This window comes from Schistocerca americana, chromosome 3, assembly GCF_021461395.2.
Source record: "Schistocerca americana isolate TAMUIC-IGC-003095 chromosome 3, iqSchAmer2.1, whole genome shotgun sequence".
NCBI lineage: Eukaryota > Metazoa > Arthropoda > Insecta > Orthoptera > Acrididae > Schistocerca > Schistocerca americana.
This window is the reverse complement of record NC_060121.1, coordinates 626,999,786-627,018,713: the sequence shown is the minus strand read 5'-3', so window position 1 is coordinate 627,018,713 and position 18,928 is coordinate 626,999,786. Positions and strand designations below refer to the sequence as shown.

Sequence of the window (18,928 nt, the reverse complement as noted above, 5' to 3'; positions counted from 1 at the left end):
GTTTGAACCATTTTTTGAACCTTCAGCAACTTGTTGACCAGGGCCCAGAAGTGCCAAGAGATGATTTGGTGGTCACTTTCAACATGTGCTAGAGTCAGGTCAATACCGTATTTCCTTTTCTCTGCTGTGTTTCTTTTTACCCTGGACCTCTGTTTTCAGAGCCACTTTTATTTGCTCCACCGTACTAAAAACCAAAAAAACACAACAGTTAATAGGATGTGTGGTTACTTCTAGCTACCACGTGTGCTTGATATCGTAATGGCATGCTGTCTATAAAGTGTCTCAGAGCGCTGTCGACAGTCGATTCTGTTCCTGGAAGCTGTGGCTGAGGTCGGGAAGCATGCATAGTGCTAGGTAGCTCACAGACAGTAATTTATTTTTACAGTGAATTCCAAACAAAGATGGAGTGTCGGTTGTTTGTTGAGCATTTTAATATCAGGTAATTAAGGGGAGTATAAAGCTTTATAGTTGTTGTCAGAAACCTGGCCTAAATAGTAGTCTGTGGTAAACTATAAAACTGACAACCCATTAACTTCCATACATCAATTTGCTTTCCAATAGTATTTCACTTAATATAAGTAACTGTTTCAGAACTTACAGCAATTGAAAATTCCGCTCTTGTGACTAGAGTAACTCTGAGAGAATTATTTCATGTTTAATTGTGATGTTTTATCTGTACGTAGTATGCTTATTAATCGCATTTCCGCTGGATATCGGCATCATTCTGTTCCTGAGAAATAATCAGTACGTTTTCAAATATTATTATTAATAATGCAAATTACTACTACTACTACTAAGCGTTACAAACCACGAAGCCTCTTCACCGCACAGTGAGTGATACTGAGTCACTCTGCCCTATCGATGGAGAATGCGTAGGACACTTGCCCGACTCATGCCACTACCTCGTGTGATTGCGCGGGACTGAACGTGCGGACCGGCTGCAATGGCAGCTAGAACATTAATCGCCCCTCTTCTGTCGTCATTTGCTTCCCTCTGTTACGTTGTCTATGTGCTACACTATCACTTTCACGTAATTTCCGAGATGGTTGACGTCTATTGGGATATCTCGCCGCATACACCGTACAAGAACAAACTACATTCTTCCTGCACTCTCCATACACCATGGGCATGTCGGCTTCTTCTGCCTTGGTAAATCCCATCGTCCACTCATGATCTACTACTCGGACTGTCACACGCTAACTGACTAGCAAGCAGCAGTGCACTCAAGAAACACACAAGCAAACGGCAAGCAAACATAACATCGTACCTATAATCTGCGCAGACTGATTGGCACAAATAAGTGTCGGCGTTGAAACTTTCCAAAATACGATACTTCGTAAACGATCGCATTTTAGTCCTGCAACAAACTCCACTGATATTCTTATTGAACCTACTTTTAGTTTGTTAGTGTCAGCAGGCGTTCTTTCATTCAAAAAGGTGTATGTTTGTGAAAAAACAGTATTACAATCTGTTTATTGGCTAACGACACGAGCTCCTGACTACCAGTTCATTCTATGAAAACAGCACATCAGTCGAAATGTGGCCCAAGTTTTAGGTGATTCACCCTGTATTTCTCATGTATATAAATATTTCACAAAGATTCTTACGGCGTAAAGTCAAGCGCTGGCACGCCAGACGGGAACGACAGGGAAGAGAAGGCTGTGAGAAGAAGTCGGCCAATAGCCCGCTGACCGGACCTTCCTCCAGGACGACAACGCGACAGCAGCAGCCCCTATGTGGAGAGGACAAAAGCGCAGCGACCGACTAGTGACGGCCCAGTTCAATAGCAGCTTCAAAATTAGCGACTTCGACAGCAGCGTCAACTCTAGTTACTTCGCCTTTACTCTCTATGTAGCACAGACTTGTGATTGTTTATAATTAAGATGACTGATTATTTTGCATGTCGCCCTTTGCTTTAGACACATCTGTGTAGTTGCCAAAGTTATGTATTGTAATTTTCTTGTTGTAATAAAACTCATTAATACGTCTTGTTTGATAGTTTGTCTAGTGAACCGAGTATGCAGGCTTCCTAGACACTACAAAGATCTAACTTATTTCATCTGTATCTCTAGCGAATTCCTAGCTGTAGTTTCCTCTGAGTTTCGAGGAAACTTTTAATTCTGCCAGTAACTCGTTGTAGTTTCGAAAAAAATGACTGTTGCTGGCAACTGTCTGATACGCCGAGCGACTCCAAAGAGTGCTGGGCCGTGTGGCATAATCTTTAGCCGCGATGCAGGCTGGCAAAATCATTGGCTCACTGCAGTGCCGTTCTCATGATGTGGTTGAGGCACTGAACAACGCCAATGAGAAACAGATGGCGCTTTATATTTTTAAATTATTCCAGTTCTACTGATAGATGGAAAAAAATACCGACAGTTCGTTTTCGGTCTTTCTACACGTTACCCCTTTTCATCCTCACACCCAACTCTAGCGGTACTACAGGTATCTTACTCCCAGAATTTCTATACAAATAACGAGTCAGTTTGGCTCCCATTGCTCCAGGCTTTCATGAGCTATGCTTTTATGTCATCCCTTATCTTCCCAAGCCCTTAGCAATAGGCGTTCTAGGATATCTGCCACAGTAACTTTTTACAGACAACCGGTGGTAAGTGTGCCAGTTTTGGCAGAGAATCTAATAGGGATATGTTGATATGTCACTATCCTTACACCCAGTCCCCCTACCCCTACTCTAGAGCTGAAACGTCATCGCGACTGCCACCAATAAGTCTAGTGACACTGAAAACTATGGCTTTGATAATAAAATCGGTGGTTATCGAATATTTTTACATGTGACATCATCACAAACTCACCCCTACCGCTACGTGTGGTGTATTATCTCTAGAATATTTTTGTACAAATAATTGTACAAATAATATGTATACAATATTCGATTAAAATTGATGGAGGTGTTCCTGAATGAAGCATCTATGTTCCCCATCTTCAGCCCCATGCCTATGAGGGTAGGTGGTTCTTTCCCCCAGAGGAACCCTCGCAGGCATACGCACAACTCATAAAAGTTTTTCATCATGAATAAATCTGCTCCAGTTTTAAGTGAAAAATCCTTTGTTTGGATAAAATCGTACATACGACCCGGGTTTCAGGATGTAAATCCCATCTTCAGGCGCTTCAAAAAACAAGGAAACTAAGAGGGATACTGTAAAAAATTAATGAAAATCAGAGTTCCACAAAATGTGAACGTCCGGTCATATCTTGATTGTGTAAGAGAGAATCGCCCCAGTCATGTACGAAATCCAGCAAATTTGTGAAGTAGCATGCGAGATCTCGTGCGGGTGAGGCATGTGAAGATTCTTTGAGTCAAGCAGCACCACAGCGCGTAAACGGGGCCTAACCGAAGAAACCATGAAAGAGTCAGGAAACAAACTGGTAAGCCAAAAAATTATGCCCACTGCCCACTACAAGATTAGATGCCGCCAGGTGGTGCTTACGCAGAAAGAAAAGTATGTAAGCCGAGCAGAGAGGGATAGGGGATTACAATAGCGAAGATATGCGCTGCAAATTGAGAAACCCAGCGAGATAAGCAACTCTGCCGAAGGGCGGGATTATTATTACGCAGAGCCTGTGAACGAGTACCTCGGAAACGGTGAAGCTGGTCGAATGTTCACGTGCTACTCTCGTGGTCATCTACGGAAAGCGGTAGAAAGGCAATGAAACTACCACTAGGCGCTAGATATCCACGAGGCTTCACAGAGCGTGGAGTTTGAAGGCTTGTCTGCTCTGTAAAGCAGGGTAGATCTCTCTGTCGAAAGAGTGCAGTACTGGTGCACGCGCAAGTGTTTCGGAGCTCACCATTCATCGTACAGTGCTGACCATGAAGCTCCGCAGCAGACCACCCCCACGCGTTCATTTGTTGATCCAACGACGTCGTCAGTTATGATTTCACTTGGCACGGGACCATCGGGATTCGACCGTTGATCAATGAAATCGAATCAGCTCTTCAGGTGAATAAAATTTTTGCCACACTAGGTCCATCAAAGTGAACGGCGGCTTGAAACCTGCAGCGCGCCACGGACGCAGGCTGGTGGGAGCATTATTACTCTATGGGAGACATTCTCCTGCTCCGGTAGTAATCGAAGCCACCAAGTCAGCTACGAACTACCTGCATCCCTTTATACTTGATGTCTTCCCTGACGACGATGTCATCTTTCAGCAGTTGTATCTGTATCGAGGCCAGGATCGTCCTACAGTGGTTCCCTTAGCATAATACGGAAATTGTGTTAATATTTCGGCCACCAAATTCGCCTGACGTAAATCCGGTGGTTTCCATATGGGTCGCTCTCGAGTGGCATCACCACGTACAGAAATCAGCGGCCAGTTGTTTACGGGAATGTTTTACACTTGGTGCCACATAGCTCCACAAATCTACCAACCAACTGTAGAATAGATGATGCGCAGAATCGTTGATATATTGCGTTACATGGAAGCCCAACGAGCTATTGAACATGTGGTCATAATGTTTTGGCTTGTCAGTGTAAACACTTATTGTCAGGGTAATGTGATCTACGAACCAACTGCAAACGGACATACATGTGGCACAGGCTTAAAGTAAAATGAGGGCACAAATCCCACAGAATCCCAAGTTTTGAATCTCAAAAGTAGCCTACTATTAAGATCCCAGCTCGCCGCAAGTCCGGTCAACGGACTGCCGCGCGAACGGCAATGGAAAGCTTTAATACACATATACATTATAGAGTGTCCACCACCAGAACTATTACCGAAGGCGGAAGCGAGAACCGAACGAATCATAGCTAACAACATGGCCATATCCCCACGTTTTCTCCCAAACGCCATCCGCTACTAAGAGCGCTAAATCCATATTACTGTATGAAAGTTATTAACTGAGCTAGGCCTGGTATAGAGCAAAAAATAAAGGTAAAACGTGTGATATATAAAGCAGTTATCAAGAAACAAAAATATTAAAAATGTATGATGAAATTTTCAAGGAATAAAAATAATAAAAGCATAGTGCAGAATATAAAGGTGGCCAAACCGACACACCACAAATTAAATATCTTAGTGGAAGGTATGTCAAATATACAGAGTGTGTCATATTGAGAGTACAAGTGCATGGATGCGGACAGTGTAACACAACGTATAAGGTAATCTACGTAATCATGGTCCATGTTTTATACAAATTAAGGGTTTGTCAAGTATAAGGGTAGTTCAAAAAGAAACGAACCGGAGTCTGGAATGCGCAAACCGATAACAGGGGGGTAATATGATGGCGTGTGTAACGAGGTGTGGTTCCGACCAGAGCGTGGAAGTTCACAGCCCGTCGCTAGAGGGCACACGTGCACGTCACGTGACTATACAGAGCTAGCAGCAGTATGCATTAATCGTCAAGTGCTGCCTGCGGCATTGCAAACAGTGACATGGAGGCGTCAAAAGAAGAGCAAAGAGGTGTTGTTCGTTTTCTGACAGCGGAAGGTGTAAGAGGAAAGGACATTCATCGACGAATGTTACAAGTGTACGGCGAACACTGCATGTCCCTTGCAAGGGTCAGGGCGTGGAACAAACACCTCAGGGAAGAACGGGTGTCGTTAGCTGATGATGTGGAGCACCACACTGCATTACCGATGACATCGTCCAGCTGGTGGATGCACTCATTACCCAGGACCGCCGAGTGACAGGGAAAGCCATAGCCACCGTAGTCGGATTGAGGGTCGGAAGTGTTCACACCATCATGAAGGAACGATTGCACATGCACAAAGTGTGTGCCCAGTGGGTGCTCCACAGTCTTCAACCAAACCAGAAAGCATGTCGAATGGCCCACTGTCTTGCTCATCTGCAGCGCTATGATCGGGAAGGGAATGCGTTTCTGGCACGAGTGGTGGCTGGAGATGACTCATGGTGTCATCACTTCGAACCGGGATCAAAACTACAAAGTCTCCAGTGGAAGCATCCAGCGCCACCACCACCAGAAAAAAGCCAAGGCCATCCACACGGGTGCAGGAAAGGTAATGCTGACGTTCTTCTTTCACCAAGATGGCCCCCTTCTGATTCACTTCCTGCAGCACGGGACAACAGTGAATGCCCAGCATCACTCGGAAACCTTGATCACCCTTCGCCAAGCGATCAAATCAAAACGACCAGGCAATCTCACCCATGGGATCATTCTGCTCCCGCGTCCGGCCATCCTGATTTAGGTTTTCCGTGACTTCCCTAAATCGCTTTAGGCAAATGCCGGGGTCCTTTGAAAGGGCACGGTCGATTTCCTCCCCCGTCCTTCCCAATCCGATGAGACCGATGACCTCGCTGTTTGGTCTCCTCCCCCAAACAACCCAACCCATTCTGCTCCGTGACAATGCAAGGCCTCATACGGCCAACAAAGTCGCAGCACTCCTGCAGAAATACAAGTGGGAGGTTCTCGGCCACCCTCTATACAGTCCGGACCTATCTGCCTGTGTTTACGCCATTTTTGATCCCCTCAAAAGGGCTCTGAGGGGCAAACAATTCACCTCGAACGACGTACGGAACTGGCTAACATTGCAGCCGTGGGAATTTTATGAGACAGCCATTCACCGCCTTGTGTCACAGTGGGACAAGAGTCTCAACAGCCAGGGTCAATACTTGTAACATACAGCTACTGGTTCCTGTAATTATGCCTCCAGCTCGTTTCTTTTGCCCCGTATATAACTGGTGTGGATTTATGCGTCACCACAAACTTTGACAACTTCGGATGTCCCTCAAAGAGTATGCTATCACCGAAGTTTCATAGGAATCGGATGAATGGTACAGGAACGCACAAAAGACGAACAAATAAACAGACAGATATGAATTTTTTTATTTTAGATTTGTATGGTGCCGTTCCTAGAGCGCAGGCCAGATCGCCTGGTCGGTTGTACTCACATTGGAGTCCCACCAGGTGGAGCAGAGGCGGATGGCGCGGTGGCCCATCGACGTGGAGCGGTAGCGGCAGGCGGCGTCGCGCCGGTAGATGCCCGGCGGGATGAGCGTATGGCCGAAGCGGAAGGCGGCGCTCTGGAAGACGTGGCTGACGCCTGGGTGCACGTCCGGCTTGTAGCCCTCGTACGGCGGCAGCGCCTCCCCCATGAACGCCGGCAGGTACTCGTACGCGATGATGTTCTGCAAGGCAGGCAGCCACCTCAGGTCTGGTAATGCAGGGCGAACTTCCCAAATAGTGCGTGCACAAACTGACCTGGCAACTGTGGCCATAGGCAGCAAAACAGTCGAAAGGGAAGCAGTACTTGAGAAGGCAATGGGACAGGGTTTTGCCTGTCACCGATGTTATTCATTCTGTAGGTTGAGCAAACAGTAATGGAAACAATGACATTTGCTAAGAAAATTAAAGTTCATGGAGGGAAAAATTCACAGCTTTCCCACGTGTTTCTAATTCTAGAGTGGTATAGGGATACAGGTTTTGTACGGTATCAATGAAGAATTGGCCGCCTACACAAAATATAGCAAAGTACTACGTATGGTATGTAGTATATTACTTTTCTACACAAGGAAGGCAATATTATAAAGGAGAAGAGGACGTAAGTGAAGATGAAATAGAAGCATGATAGTGCGAGAAGCATTTGATAGAGCAGTGAAAGACCTAAGTCTTTAAACAGGGTGTAAGACAGGGATGTAGTCTTTCACCCCTATTGTTCAATCTATACATCAAAGAAGCAATGGCGGAAATAAAGGAAAGGTTCAGGAGTGGAATTAAAATTGAAGAAAAAATGAAATGAGCGTATAGCATCGTTGGCCGGCAGGCCCCATCCGGGGAAGTTCGGCCGCCAAGTGCAAGTCTTATTTCAGTCGACGCCACATTGGGCGACTTGCGCGACGGTTATGAGAATGAAATGATGATGAGGACAACACAGCACACGACTCCCAAAGCGGAGAAAATCTCCAACCCTGCCGGGAATCGAACCCGGGCCCGCTTGCTTGCGAGGGAGCACGTTACCACCCAGCTAAGCAGGCGGACAAAATTGAAGAAGAGAGATGTCAGTGACATGATCCGCTGATGAAAATGTGAAGATGAATTACAGGATCTGCTGAATGGAGTGAACAGTCTAATGAGTACAGCATATAGATTGAGAGTATGTCGAAGAAAGACGAAAGCAATGAGAAGTAGCAGAAATGAGAAACTTATCAGGATTGGCAATGACGAGGTGAATGAAGTTAGGGAATTCTGCTACCTAGGCAGCAAAACAGCACACGACGGATGGAGTAAGGAGGACATAAAAGCAAACTATCACTGACAAAAAGGGCATTCCTGGCCAAGAGAAGTCTACTATTATCAAACATCGTCCTCATTGTGTCGAAGAAATTTCTGAGGATGTACGTTTGGAACACAGCATTGTATGGTAGCGAAACTTGGACTATGAGTAAACCGGAACAGAAGAGAATCCAAGCATTTGAGATGTGGTGCTTCAGAAAAATGTTGAAAATTTGATGGACTGGTAAGGCATCCAGTAAGAACCGGCGAGGAAAGGAACGTAGGGTAAACACTGACAACAAGAAGAGACAGGATGGTAGGACATCTGTTAAGACGTCACTGAACGGTGCATTATAGGGCATCTTGTTTGCGTTTCTCTTCTAACGCATAGATAATTAATGTAGAGCGGCGGTTCCTTTTACTAAGAAAAAAGTGACTACTAAACAGGAGAAGACTTCACCTTTTGCAAAAAGACGTCTGCTCAATAACGTGATGTTTTCTTCACCAAACTTCCAGTGAAATCACTGAATGTGGAATCTAGATTGTTTGTATGGAATGAAATGCCTGCATTTTTTAACATACCAGATAAACCACCACAACTGTAGCCGAAGGGAAAGCCACACGAACGTGACAATAAAACGTCAAAAGCAATACGAACGTTTCTCAACACAGAAAAAACCAGTTTCGCAATTGTTGATACATTTGAGCCACAAACGGCAAGAATCTTCGACTCACACACTTTTAAAGCAAAAGCAGTTACATTAACAAAAATATTTCTTTATTAGAAACTGGTGTGAGGAATGTGAATGTGAAAATCATTACATTCCATAAACAATTGTTAAGTGTCAAGAAAAGTACCGTTCATGACAAGAACAGAAAACAACAGAAATATGTGCTTTTCATACATCAAATGAATGTTTCTATTCTCTTACTTTCAGCAGAGTAGGTTGCAGTTATATGCATGTTCGAAGTATTTCTTCATTATTACGTTGTAGCTGATAACAATGACTCAGTGAGATTTGGCTGGTTTTACATTTATTTTACGAGCATTCACGCTCTTGATCATTTACTAACGCGTGGAACACAAAAACATAACATCTGTTCCGTTAATCAAGTAAAAAATAAAATTAAAAAAGAATATTAATCTTACACCTGACTTTTTCTCAATAGGAGCGGTAGTGTCGTTCCATCTGTCAGACGGTAACAGCTTTCACAGCACTGAGTGTCACTACTGTATATGTTAGACTGTGTTCGCTACGTGTTTATGACTGCAATAGACGTCAAAGCACTTGGAACAACAGTTGAACGGAATGAATAATGCCTTCAAAAGATCTTATGACATGAACATTGACTGAAGTAAAACAAGCGTACAGGAGTGTAGTCAAATAATATCAGGAGATTATAAGACAATTAGATTAAGAAATGAAATACTTCAAGTAGATGATGCGTTTTGCTATTTCATCAGCAAAATAACTGATGATAGCAGAAGTAGAGAGGATTTTAAATGCAAACGAGCAATAGCAAAAAAGATGGGTAGATCGAATAGATAATGAGGAAGTATTGAATCTAATTCGGAGAAAAAGAAATTGATGTTACAGATTGACTGAAAGAAGGCATACGTCAATAGGACATGTCCCGTGGCATCAAGGAATCGTGAATTGGTGTTGCAGGAAAATGTGGAGGTTAAAAATTGTACGCGGACACCAACGCTTGAATACAGTGAGGAAGTTAAAGTGGATGTAGGATGCCGTAGTTATGTAGATATGAAAAGCCTTGCACAGGACAAGTTAGCGGGGAGAGTTTCATCAAAACACTTCGGAAGGAAGATGATAACAACATAAAAACAACTGAAAAAAACCAGGTCCGCTCCACATGCTCGCTGCATCCGACCACCTTCTCCGGCAACCATCTACCAGCTTACGACGTCAAATTGGAAGAACAATAGCCAAGGAATCGGACTGAAAAGCGTGTAAGAGACGAATGTAGTGTTTCTCCGTTGTGGTTAACTATGTTAATCGAGGAAACAATGACGCAAATGAAAGAAAGCTTCATGAGTGAGACTAGAATTAAGGGTGAAGTGATTAGATTTGATGATTACATTCTCATCCTAACTGAAAATGGGGAAGAATTACAGGACCCATTGAACACTCAAATGAGCAAAAATTATTGATTCAGGAAAAATAGAATACGGAAGTAATGAAGAGTAGCAGAAAGAAGTTTAGAAATAAATTTAACTTAGAAATTTGGAATCACCAGTAATGGAATATGAGAGGTGTTGTTAACTTGGAAACAAAGGTACTCATGACGGACGAAGCAAGAAGGATATAAGAAACTGACAACACAGACAGAGAGGGAATTCCTGGGCAAAAGATATCTTCCAGGAGTAAACATTTACCATAATTTGAGGAAAAACTTTTGAGTATGTACGTTTGCATTATAGCATTGTATGGAATTGTGTCGTGTACTTCGGACCACCGGAAAAAAAGACTGAGACGTCTGAGATGGGGTGGTATGGAAGGATACTGAAAATTGGATGGAGTGGTAAGAAAAGAGGTGATGATCCGCAGAATCTGTAAGGAAATGCAAATGTGGGCAATAGGAGGGTGAGGACGAGAGAATACTTGTTCCTACATCAGCGAATAACTTCAAGGTGCTCGTGGTACATGTAAGGAAAAAATTGTAGTGGAAGATAGAGACGAGACAGACTTTGGAATGTATTCAACAAATAAGTGAGAAGTGTGTTATTCTACATGAAGGGGTTGCCACAGGAGAGAGGAGAAGAAGTTGTGACCAGTCGCAGCAATCCTGTAGAATGAAAAAAAAAAAAAAAAAAAAAAAAAACCAGGGGTTGGCGGCTGTCATCCTTAAATAGATGGAAAAGCATCTCCGGTAAAAATAAAGTATTAGAAATAAAGTATCAGATATAACTGATGTGTTAGAAATCAATGTGGTATCCGATGTCACTGTAGTACTGAAGTGTCTAATATCACCTCGAGTGTGACACTCACATTACTTTGCTTGACTTATTGCATGAAAAGTAAAAATAAAGTTACGTTCAAGAACAGTAATTTCAAAACAATTATCGTGTGCCAGTCTGGTTTGAGGCGTGAGACAATTTTTCGTATTTTATGACACCGAAAATGTTGAACCAATAGTGAATGGATCTACCGTTAGAACACTATTTTGACGAAAACCAACTGTTTATTGTAAAAACTGCAAATGTATTTATAGGCAACCATTTAAACAAATGTCATACCAGTAAGGGTAAATGATGGGACACAATACCGTTGGAAAATTAGTTGTGTAAAGTACAGAAGGTGTGGAATGTAAGGAAATCTCGATTTACAGCGAAAATATACCGTAAGAGGAATTCTTGAGATGCCATTGAAGGTGAAGCAAAAATCAGAATTATTTGCACTATTAATACCTTGGTAAAATTATAAAACAATCATACAATATTCTTTCGTACCATTACAGTTTAAGTGACGAGATGTTTTGTAACATATATTTACATGTATTCGTGTTTATTTGGTATTGAGAGAGAATTGCTTACGATTTTACGCGTCGACATTACATTACTCAGCGAAATCCTTGACTGATATAGAATTGCTGTAAATGGTCTGCGAGTACGCAGCACATATTCCGGTGTGCTTTTCTGTGGAGAGCATCGTTTTATGCTAAGTAAGTGCAACGATTGTATTAAATACAGTTCTATCCAGTTCTATCCAGTCTCGCGTGAAAAATAAAGCATGTTTATAGATTTGGCCTCGTGGAGTAATTAGGCTTGTTGTAAAGGCAGCCATTAAAGTCTGTCGAATTTTGTTTGATATTGTACGATAATAATATGTCAGATTCAGAGTGTTCTAATTGCAAACGAGTTTCATAATTACATAAACACAAAGTTTTACGTCAAAACATAAATGATACTTTCTATTCATTTAAAGTGACTTACATACAATTGTGGCTCTGCGAGCTTTCGGACAATGATTGTTCGATGCTCCCTGTCGAATCTACAGACGCGGTCAATACATCGAGAAGTTAATTAAATCATCAATAATTTTCTGTGAATTTCCTACGCTACCAGACGGAGATTCACGTTTCATTTGTGAACTGCATTACACTCTGGCAATTTCCGAAAGCTCTCAAGTGAAAGTAAAAAATCATTTTACTTTTCCAGGCGGCTGAGTAATTATTAACAATTTTCCAGCTTATCAAAGAGATCTTTGAGACAATCGTTACGGCAGTAATTAATTTCAGGTTTCTTTCCACAGTTTCTACGAAGAGAAACATTGAATACGAAGTTAACTTAAACTGAAGTTGAATAATAATAATAACAATAATAATAATAGTAACAATAACAATAATAATAATCAACGACTTAAAAGTAAAAAAAGAGTGGTTAAATAAAACACAATAATTCTCTTCCAAGGCTGACACGTAGTAATAAAGTTTGTTCCACTTCTTTGTACATTAAGCGGTTTCCAGTTTTTGAAATATTGATCTCTGCGCCACACCACCCCTGGGCCTCAACAGCAGCTTTGCGATGTGCCTTCGGAACATAATAAACAGATCATCCTTTTGTTTTCTTTTTCAAATACTGTGTTCAATTTTAATGTTATGTTCATTAATTGGAATTGATAAATGATAGAGCACTTTGGCTTTTTTATATCGTTATGAAGCAACTCTAGTCAACTGAGTCAACCGCTAAAGTAGAAGTGCCCTGTTGCCACTGGAAACGGGATTCCACGGACGCTGAATGTACACTGTCCACACGTTGGAAAGATGTTCAAACTAACACGCATCCAGTGTTAATTGTAATCGAAAGCCACAGATTTATGTTAAGCTGAAGCATTTATGAACGTTAGCCCAACACTGATGACGTTTGCTTTTATAGTGGGAGCTGTGAGTGTATTTCTAGAATGTAGTATGCGACATTAAGTAATTGTTCCATTGTAAATGATGGTTCAAATGGCTCTAAGCCCTATGGGACTTAACATCTGAGGTCATCAGTCCCCTAGACTTAGAGCTATTTAAACCTAACCAACCTAAGGACAGCACGCACATCCATGCCCGAGGCAGGATTCGAACCTGCGACCGTAGCAGCAGCGCGGTTCCGGACTGAAGCGCCCTAACCGCTCGGACACAGCAGCCGGCATTGTAAATATACCTGGTGAGTTTAAGCAGATAATAACGAGTTTCAGTTTTTCAAGAGAATGCTAAAGGCTTACTCTTTCTTATAGACAGGCTGTTATTTAAGTTTCCTAACGACCCTAATGTGTTTGGGGAAGCTAATTGGTATCAGAAGGGAAAGTGAGACTTTACGGAAGTGATGGGGTTGATTGCTTCAAGCTGTTTTGCCGAAGCCCGCCGTCGCTTCCGCAATCGCTATGTTTATCGAATCAATAACGGCCGAAGTAAATTTAGACATGGGTTCTTAGTAATAAAGGGAGGGAGCGTTACCGAATAACATAAATCTTTTGTCCTTGGTGAATTTTGTTTTATGAGTATTATGCCGTGGTACAATTCGTATTTCTGTGCCTTAAAATCAACAGAAATTTTGCTGTGTCCTAGATCAATACCGAAATCTATTGGCAGCAACATGAGCGATGAGGGTACGTAATAGTTTTGACTGTGATCCTCCTGACCGATGGGAAAGTCAAGCTATGTAATGCCATTAACACTATGTTAGATGAGCAGATTATGCACCAGTATTAATGACGCCAACTTTCCTTGCGTTCAAAACTCATCCACAATAAATAGATATGTAAACATAACACTTGACTGCAAAGCCACACCTGACTATTCCGCACAGAAACTAGATATACTAGAATACGTGAAACGCGAGACCCTGCTTCAGTATTTCACTTTAGTCTACGAACACTTATGGAGCTAGATCACAAAGTTGGAATTTGAGCTAGTGATAAGCCACACAGGTGTTACTTTGAAAACTGGCTCTTTTAATTGTTGAAGTATCATTTTGATACAAAGTAGATAAGCAATAATCGTAATCAAAGTCAAAAAGAAAAGTAGAATTAACATAAATAAAGAAACAACAGTATTTTCTTTTAGTATTAATAAAGAAACGTGGGATATTGCATACAACGTGGAAACACTTGCATTACCCATAGTTAAAGAAAATATGTAGGGGCCTGAAGCATGTGCCAGGATAACATTTATTCCTTTGAGAACTCACAAAATTTCGAGAAGTATTAATGGGATAGCGTTGATATGACAATATAAATTTGTGAAAAATATGTTCAGTATCATGAAACTAATGGTTTACGGAAAAACAACTTTCCGTTGTAGGATATCAGTGATGGATGTATTGTGAACTTCGTTTTATTTCAGACACAATATTCTATGCGACAGTCATAACCGGTTTCGCCCTACATTATCCATCTTCAGATGCAATTGGTCATGAGTGACATTTGACGAACAAAACGCTGTAAAGTTTGAAAAATTTGATAGAAATTTTTTGAAAATAATATATTTTTTGTACTTGTAAGTTTATAGTTATTAATAATTTATGGTAATGCTAACAACATAACTGGGTTTGCATAAAGTTAATGTTGATTGCGGTTGAATTCCGTAAGGTATATTTGAATAAATAACTTTGTACTATATTATGAATGTAAATTTATCTTTTTTCCCTGGTTACTTGTTATGAATGGAAATTCTGGATTTAATTCCTGTACCTGTTGCTGACATTTGTGAGTGGATTAAAATATTTTTGAGGTCATGCTGCTCATCCACCGCATCCACCACCCCAGGAGAAGAAATCTTATATGTCTGCCCCAACTACTTCTCGCAGCCTGTGGTATCTCTATAACCTACCCCTTACTACTTAACAACGCAGACATTGAATTATCGTATTTATCCGTCAATATTGAGCAGCGACTTTCAGCTAAATGTCCTCGCTGTAATTGCATAATGTGTGTTCGAGTACAGATTATGACGCAGGAACGACGACATATGGTAGTTTGGGTCTGGTCGTGAGTCGTACACGAACAGCCAAAGCGGTTAAGGCGACCGCTCACGTAAAACGGGAAATCCGGGTTCGAGTCCGCGTCCGGTGAAAACTTTCACTGTCGTCATTCCCTTATACAGCTGATAGTTGTTCGCATTCGGAACTGCGAATGCGAATACATTTGATGTATAAACATGAAGTCTCTGTACATTTGTGGGTAATATTATACCTAAATTTAGTTTTGTTGTAGCTGCTATGACAGAATTTCACACAAAAGAAGGAACATCTGTTGTTTGTTCCCGTTTGCGTCGAATGACATACGAACAATTGCGTAAATTTAGGAAGCCAAATCCCACAAGGTTGGCAATCAAATTTGTTAACCAACTTAAACGCACAGGTAATATTGGTGATTCGATCGCACGAAAAGTCTCTGCACCTACCAGGAGACTGAATGGGGAGCTAGGTAATTCACAATCCACAATTTTGAAAACTCTTCACACTGAAGAAACTTACGTACCACGGCCACGGCTAAGGATTGTACTGATCGAGAGGCTGGAAAAATGGAGAACACCGTGGCACGTGTGTTGCCCAGTGATGAAGCAATATCGCACACCTTTAGGCATGTGAAGGGACACAAATGCCGATTCCCAACCGTAAACACCGCAAGCAATGAGATATTCTCAAAATGAATGCGTGGCTAGGGCTGCTTTCTACGGACTCTTTTTTTGGTATAAGATGGTATTAGGAACTCATTTGTTTTTGCCTTAGTTGTCCATAATTATTTAGATGGAACTTTTCCCAGTAGTGGATTTGACATAGTTCCCAAAGATGTCAGGTCCCTTGCTTTCCAGACCTTATTCCCAGAGGTTTCTTTGTGTGTGGTTTTATAAAGGCTGAAGTGTACCAGGTGAAGATTAACGGCGTAGCATAATTGGGATAACAGATTAGAGATGCAGCTGATAAAATCCCTTCAGCTTAGTTAAACGGAGTGAGATGAACTAACTTTTCGTCCAGAAGCGAATTTAGAAGCAAATTGTTGTTTAGCTACCAAGGAAGCAAAAAAATGGTTCAAATGTCTCTGAGCACTATGGGACTTAACATCTGTGATCATCAGTCCCCTAGAACTTAGAACTACTTAAACCTAACTAACCTAAGGACATCACAAACATCCACGCCCTAGGCAGGATTCGAACCTGCGCCCAAGGAAACATTGACCAACATAACATAACTGCCTTTCTTGTAACGTTGTTCGTTACAAAGATACTAACAGCTGCAGCACAGCAAATAGCACAGTATTTATGAGACGGAAAGCGAAAGGCGACCTCTTGTCGCAAATTTTGGATTATGCACTATTGTAATTTTTACGTTCAGTATTAAATCTGAACCATGTGTAACAAAATACAATTCTATCTCAAAATTTGAGTGAGTTATGACTGGCTGAATATTGCTCATGAAAGACAAATGTTTTGAGATAACGGGTTTTAAAGTTTCACTTTATTACCATTGTTTAGCTTGGACAAATATAAAAAATAAATTCGGCATATATATTACCCTTAAAATGTACTTTGTCAAATGATACTGACTCTTTTAAGTTAACATTGCACATATAGTGGTTAACCCCTTCAGACCTATATAACACATTACAGCGTACAAAACATTTAAAACCAAATGAATTGACCCCAAACTGAGAAAAAATAGCTTACTTTGCTCAGAATTTTTTGGGAAGAATATTGGTATTTTTATTCTACACGATGGCATCTTTTAAAACAAATTTTGATTCTGAAGGTGTGAATGGGCTTAGAACAATCTAACATTTTGACTTCACAAACTCCCAAAACCAGATTGCTGAGATCCTATATTTTATAGTGGTCAAACAAAGTGTGTGATTTTCTACTTCTAAAATACTAATATGTGAATGGATTCATGATCGTTCATAAACAATGTTTTCACTCCTTTTTTTTGTTCTAGAATATTTGACTGATTTGACTGGTCACGTCCCCAAGATCCTTGAGGTTTTGGTCCAGGTTCTGATTCCACTTCTGGACACAGAATACATTTTGTTCCTCTTTGCAATGGGCACTGATGTTTTTAAAAAGGTTACCTTCTTGTTGTCTTGCCACCCTGGCTGTAATTACTGCATCAGAAAACCCAATTGGCTCATTTTCTTCGGGAAGGATACGAGGTACAAATTCATTTTCATGATTGTCCATTTCGCAGACTGCATAATCTTTGTAGCTAACTATTAACACAGATTATATATATTTAGTTATGTGAGTACTTTGTTAGCATTATTATTCTTCAAGACATTTAGCCAGTGATGCATATCTACAGAAATTGCACCTTTTTCATTTCTAGCAGCAACAATTGAGTTAACATGAGATGTAGATGTAGGTTTTTGTTGCTACAGTAACGTCAACTATCAGCTGGCTTTTAAGGGCTGCCAACTACAAACTGGTAACGTCTATTGGTGTTTATAGCTATCATGTAAAAGATAACCACTTGTGTTGTTTGGTTTTACTGTATTTACAAAAGTCTCCTTTTATACAAATCTAGTCTAAGCCTCCTAAATGGCTACAAAATTTAGTAGGTACTGATTTTGTGAATCACTGCATACGCTGATGTGAGATTTCATGTTGATCCACATAATGATAAGATGCTCGTTTTCAGAAGATATTGATTGCTGTTAGTGGTATTATTCACTGTCGGTGGATTCAAACTGTTTTCAAATCGATAAAAGCTTGCACAGGATGAAGAAATTTACTACGACATACAAAAAGGAAAAATAGACATTTTAGACATTATCGAAGAATTTTTGCTTGAACTGTAAATTTTACTTCTCCATCAAGAGCTCCCTTTTCGCTTCCTGTTCCACATACACTCCTGGAAATTGAAATAAGAACACCGTGAATTTATTGTCCCAGGAAAGGGAAACTTTATTGACACATTCCTGGGGTCAGATACATCACATGATCACACTGACAGAACCACAGGCACATAGACACAGGCAACAGAGGATGCACAATGTCGGCACTAGTACAGTGTATATCCACCTTTCGCAGCAATGCAGGCTGCTATTCTCCCATGGAGACGATCGTAGAGATGCTGGATGTAGTCCTGTGGAACGGCTTGCCATCCCATTTCCACCTGGCGCCTCAGTTGGACCAGCGTTCATGCTGGACGTGCAGACCGCGTGAGACGACGCTTCATCCAGTCCCAAACATGCTCAATGGGGGACAGATCCGGAGATTTTGCTGGCCAGGGTAGTTGACGTACACCTTCTAGAGCACGTTGGGTGGCACGGGATACATGCGGACGTGCATTATCCTGTTGGAACAGCAAGTTCCCTTGCCGGTCTAGGAATGGTAGAACGATAGGTTCGATGACGGTTTGGATGTACCGTGCACTATTCAGTGTCCCCTCGACGATCACCAGTGGTGTACGGCCAGTGTAGGAGATCGCTCCCCACACCATGATGCCGGGTGTTGGCCCTGTGTGCCTCGGTCGTATGCAGTCCTGATTGTGGCGCTCACCTGCACGGCGCCAAACACGCATACGACCATCATTGGCACCAAGGCAGAAGCGACTCTCATCGCTGAAGACGACACGTCTCCATTCTTCCCTCCATTCACGCCTGTCGCGACACCACTGGAGGCGGGCTGCACGATGTTGGGGCGTGAGCGGAAGACGGCCTAACGGTGTGCGGGACCGTAGCCCAGCTTCATGGAGACGGTTGCGAATGGTCCTCGCCGATACCCCAGGAGCAACAGTGTCCC

At 41.8% G+C, this 18,928-nt stretch overlaps 1 protein-coding gene across 1 annotated transcript in view; it reads right to left on the bottom strand.

Annotated features, from left to right (window-relative positions):
• The window catches only part of LOC124606261 (dual oxidase), a 528,122-nt gene that overhangs the window by 102,706 nt on the left and 406,488 nt on the right, over nucleotides 1–18,928 (bottom strand). The window contains exon 7 of the mRNA XM_047138239.1: nucleotides 6,868–7,104. Within this exon, the coding sequence (XP_046994195.1) occupies nucleotides 6,868–7,104 (237 nt within the window). The remainder of the gene's footprint in view (nucleotides 1–6,867; nucleotides 7,105–18,928) is intronic.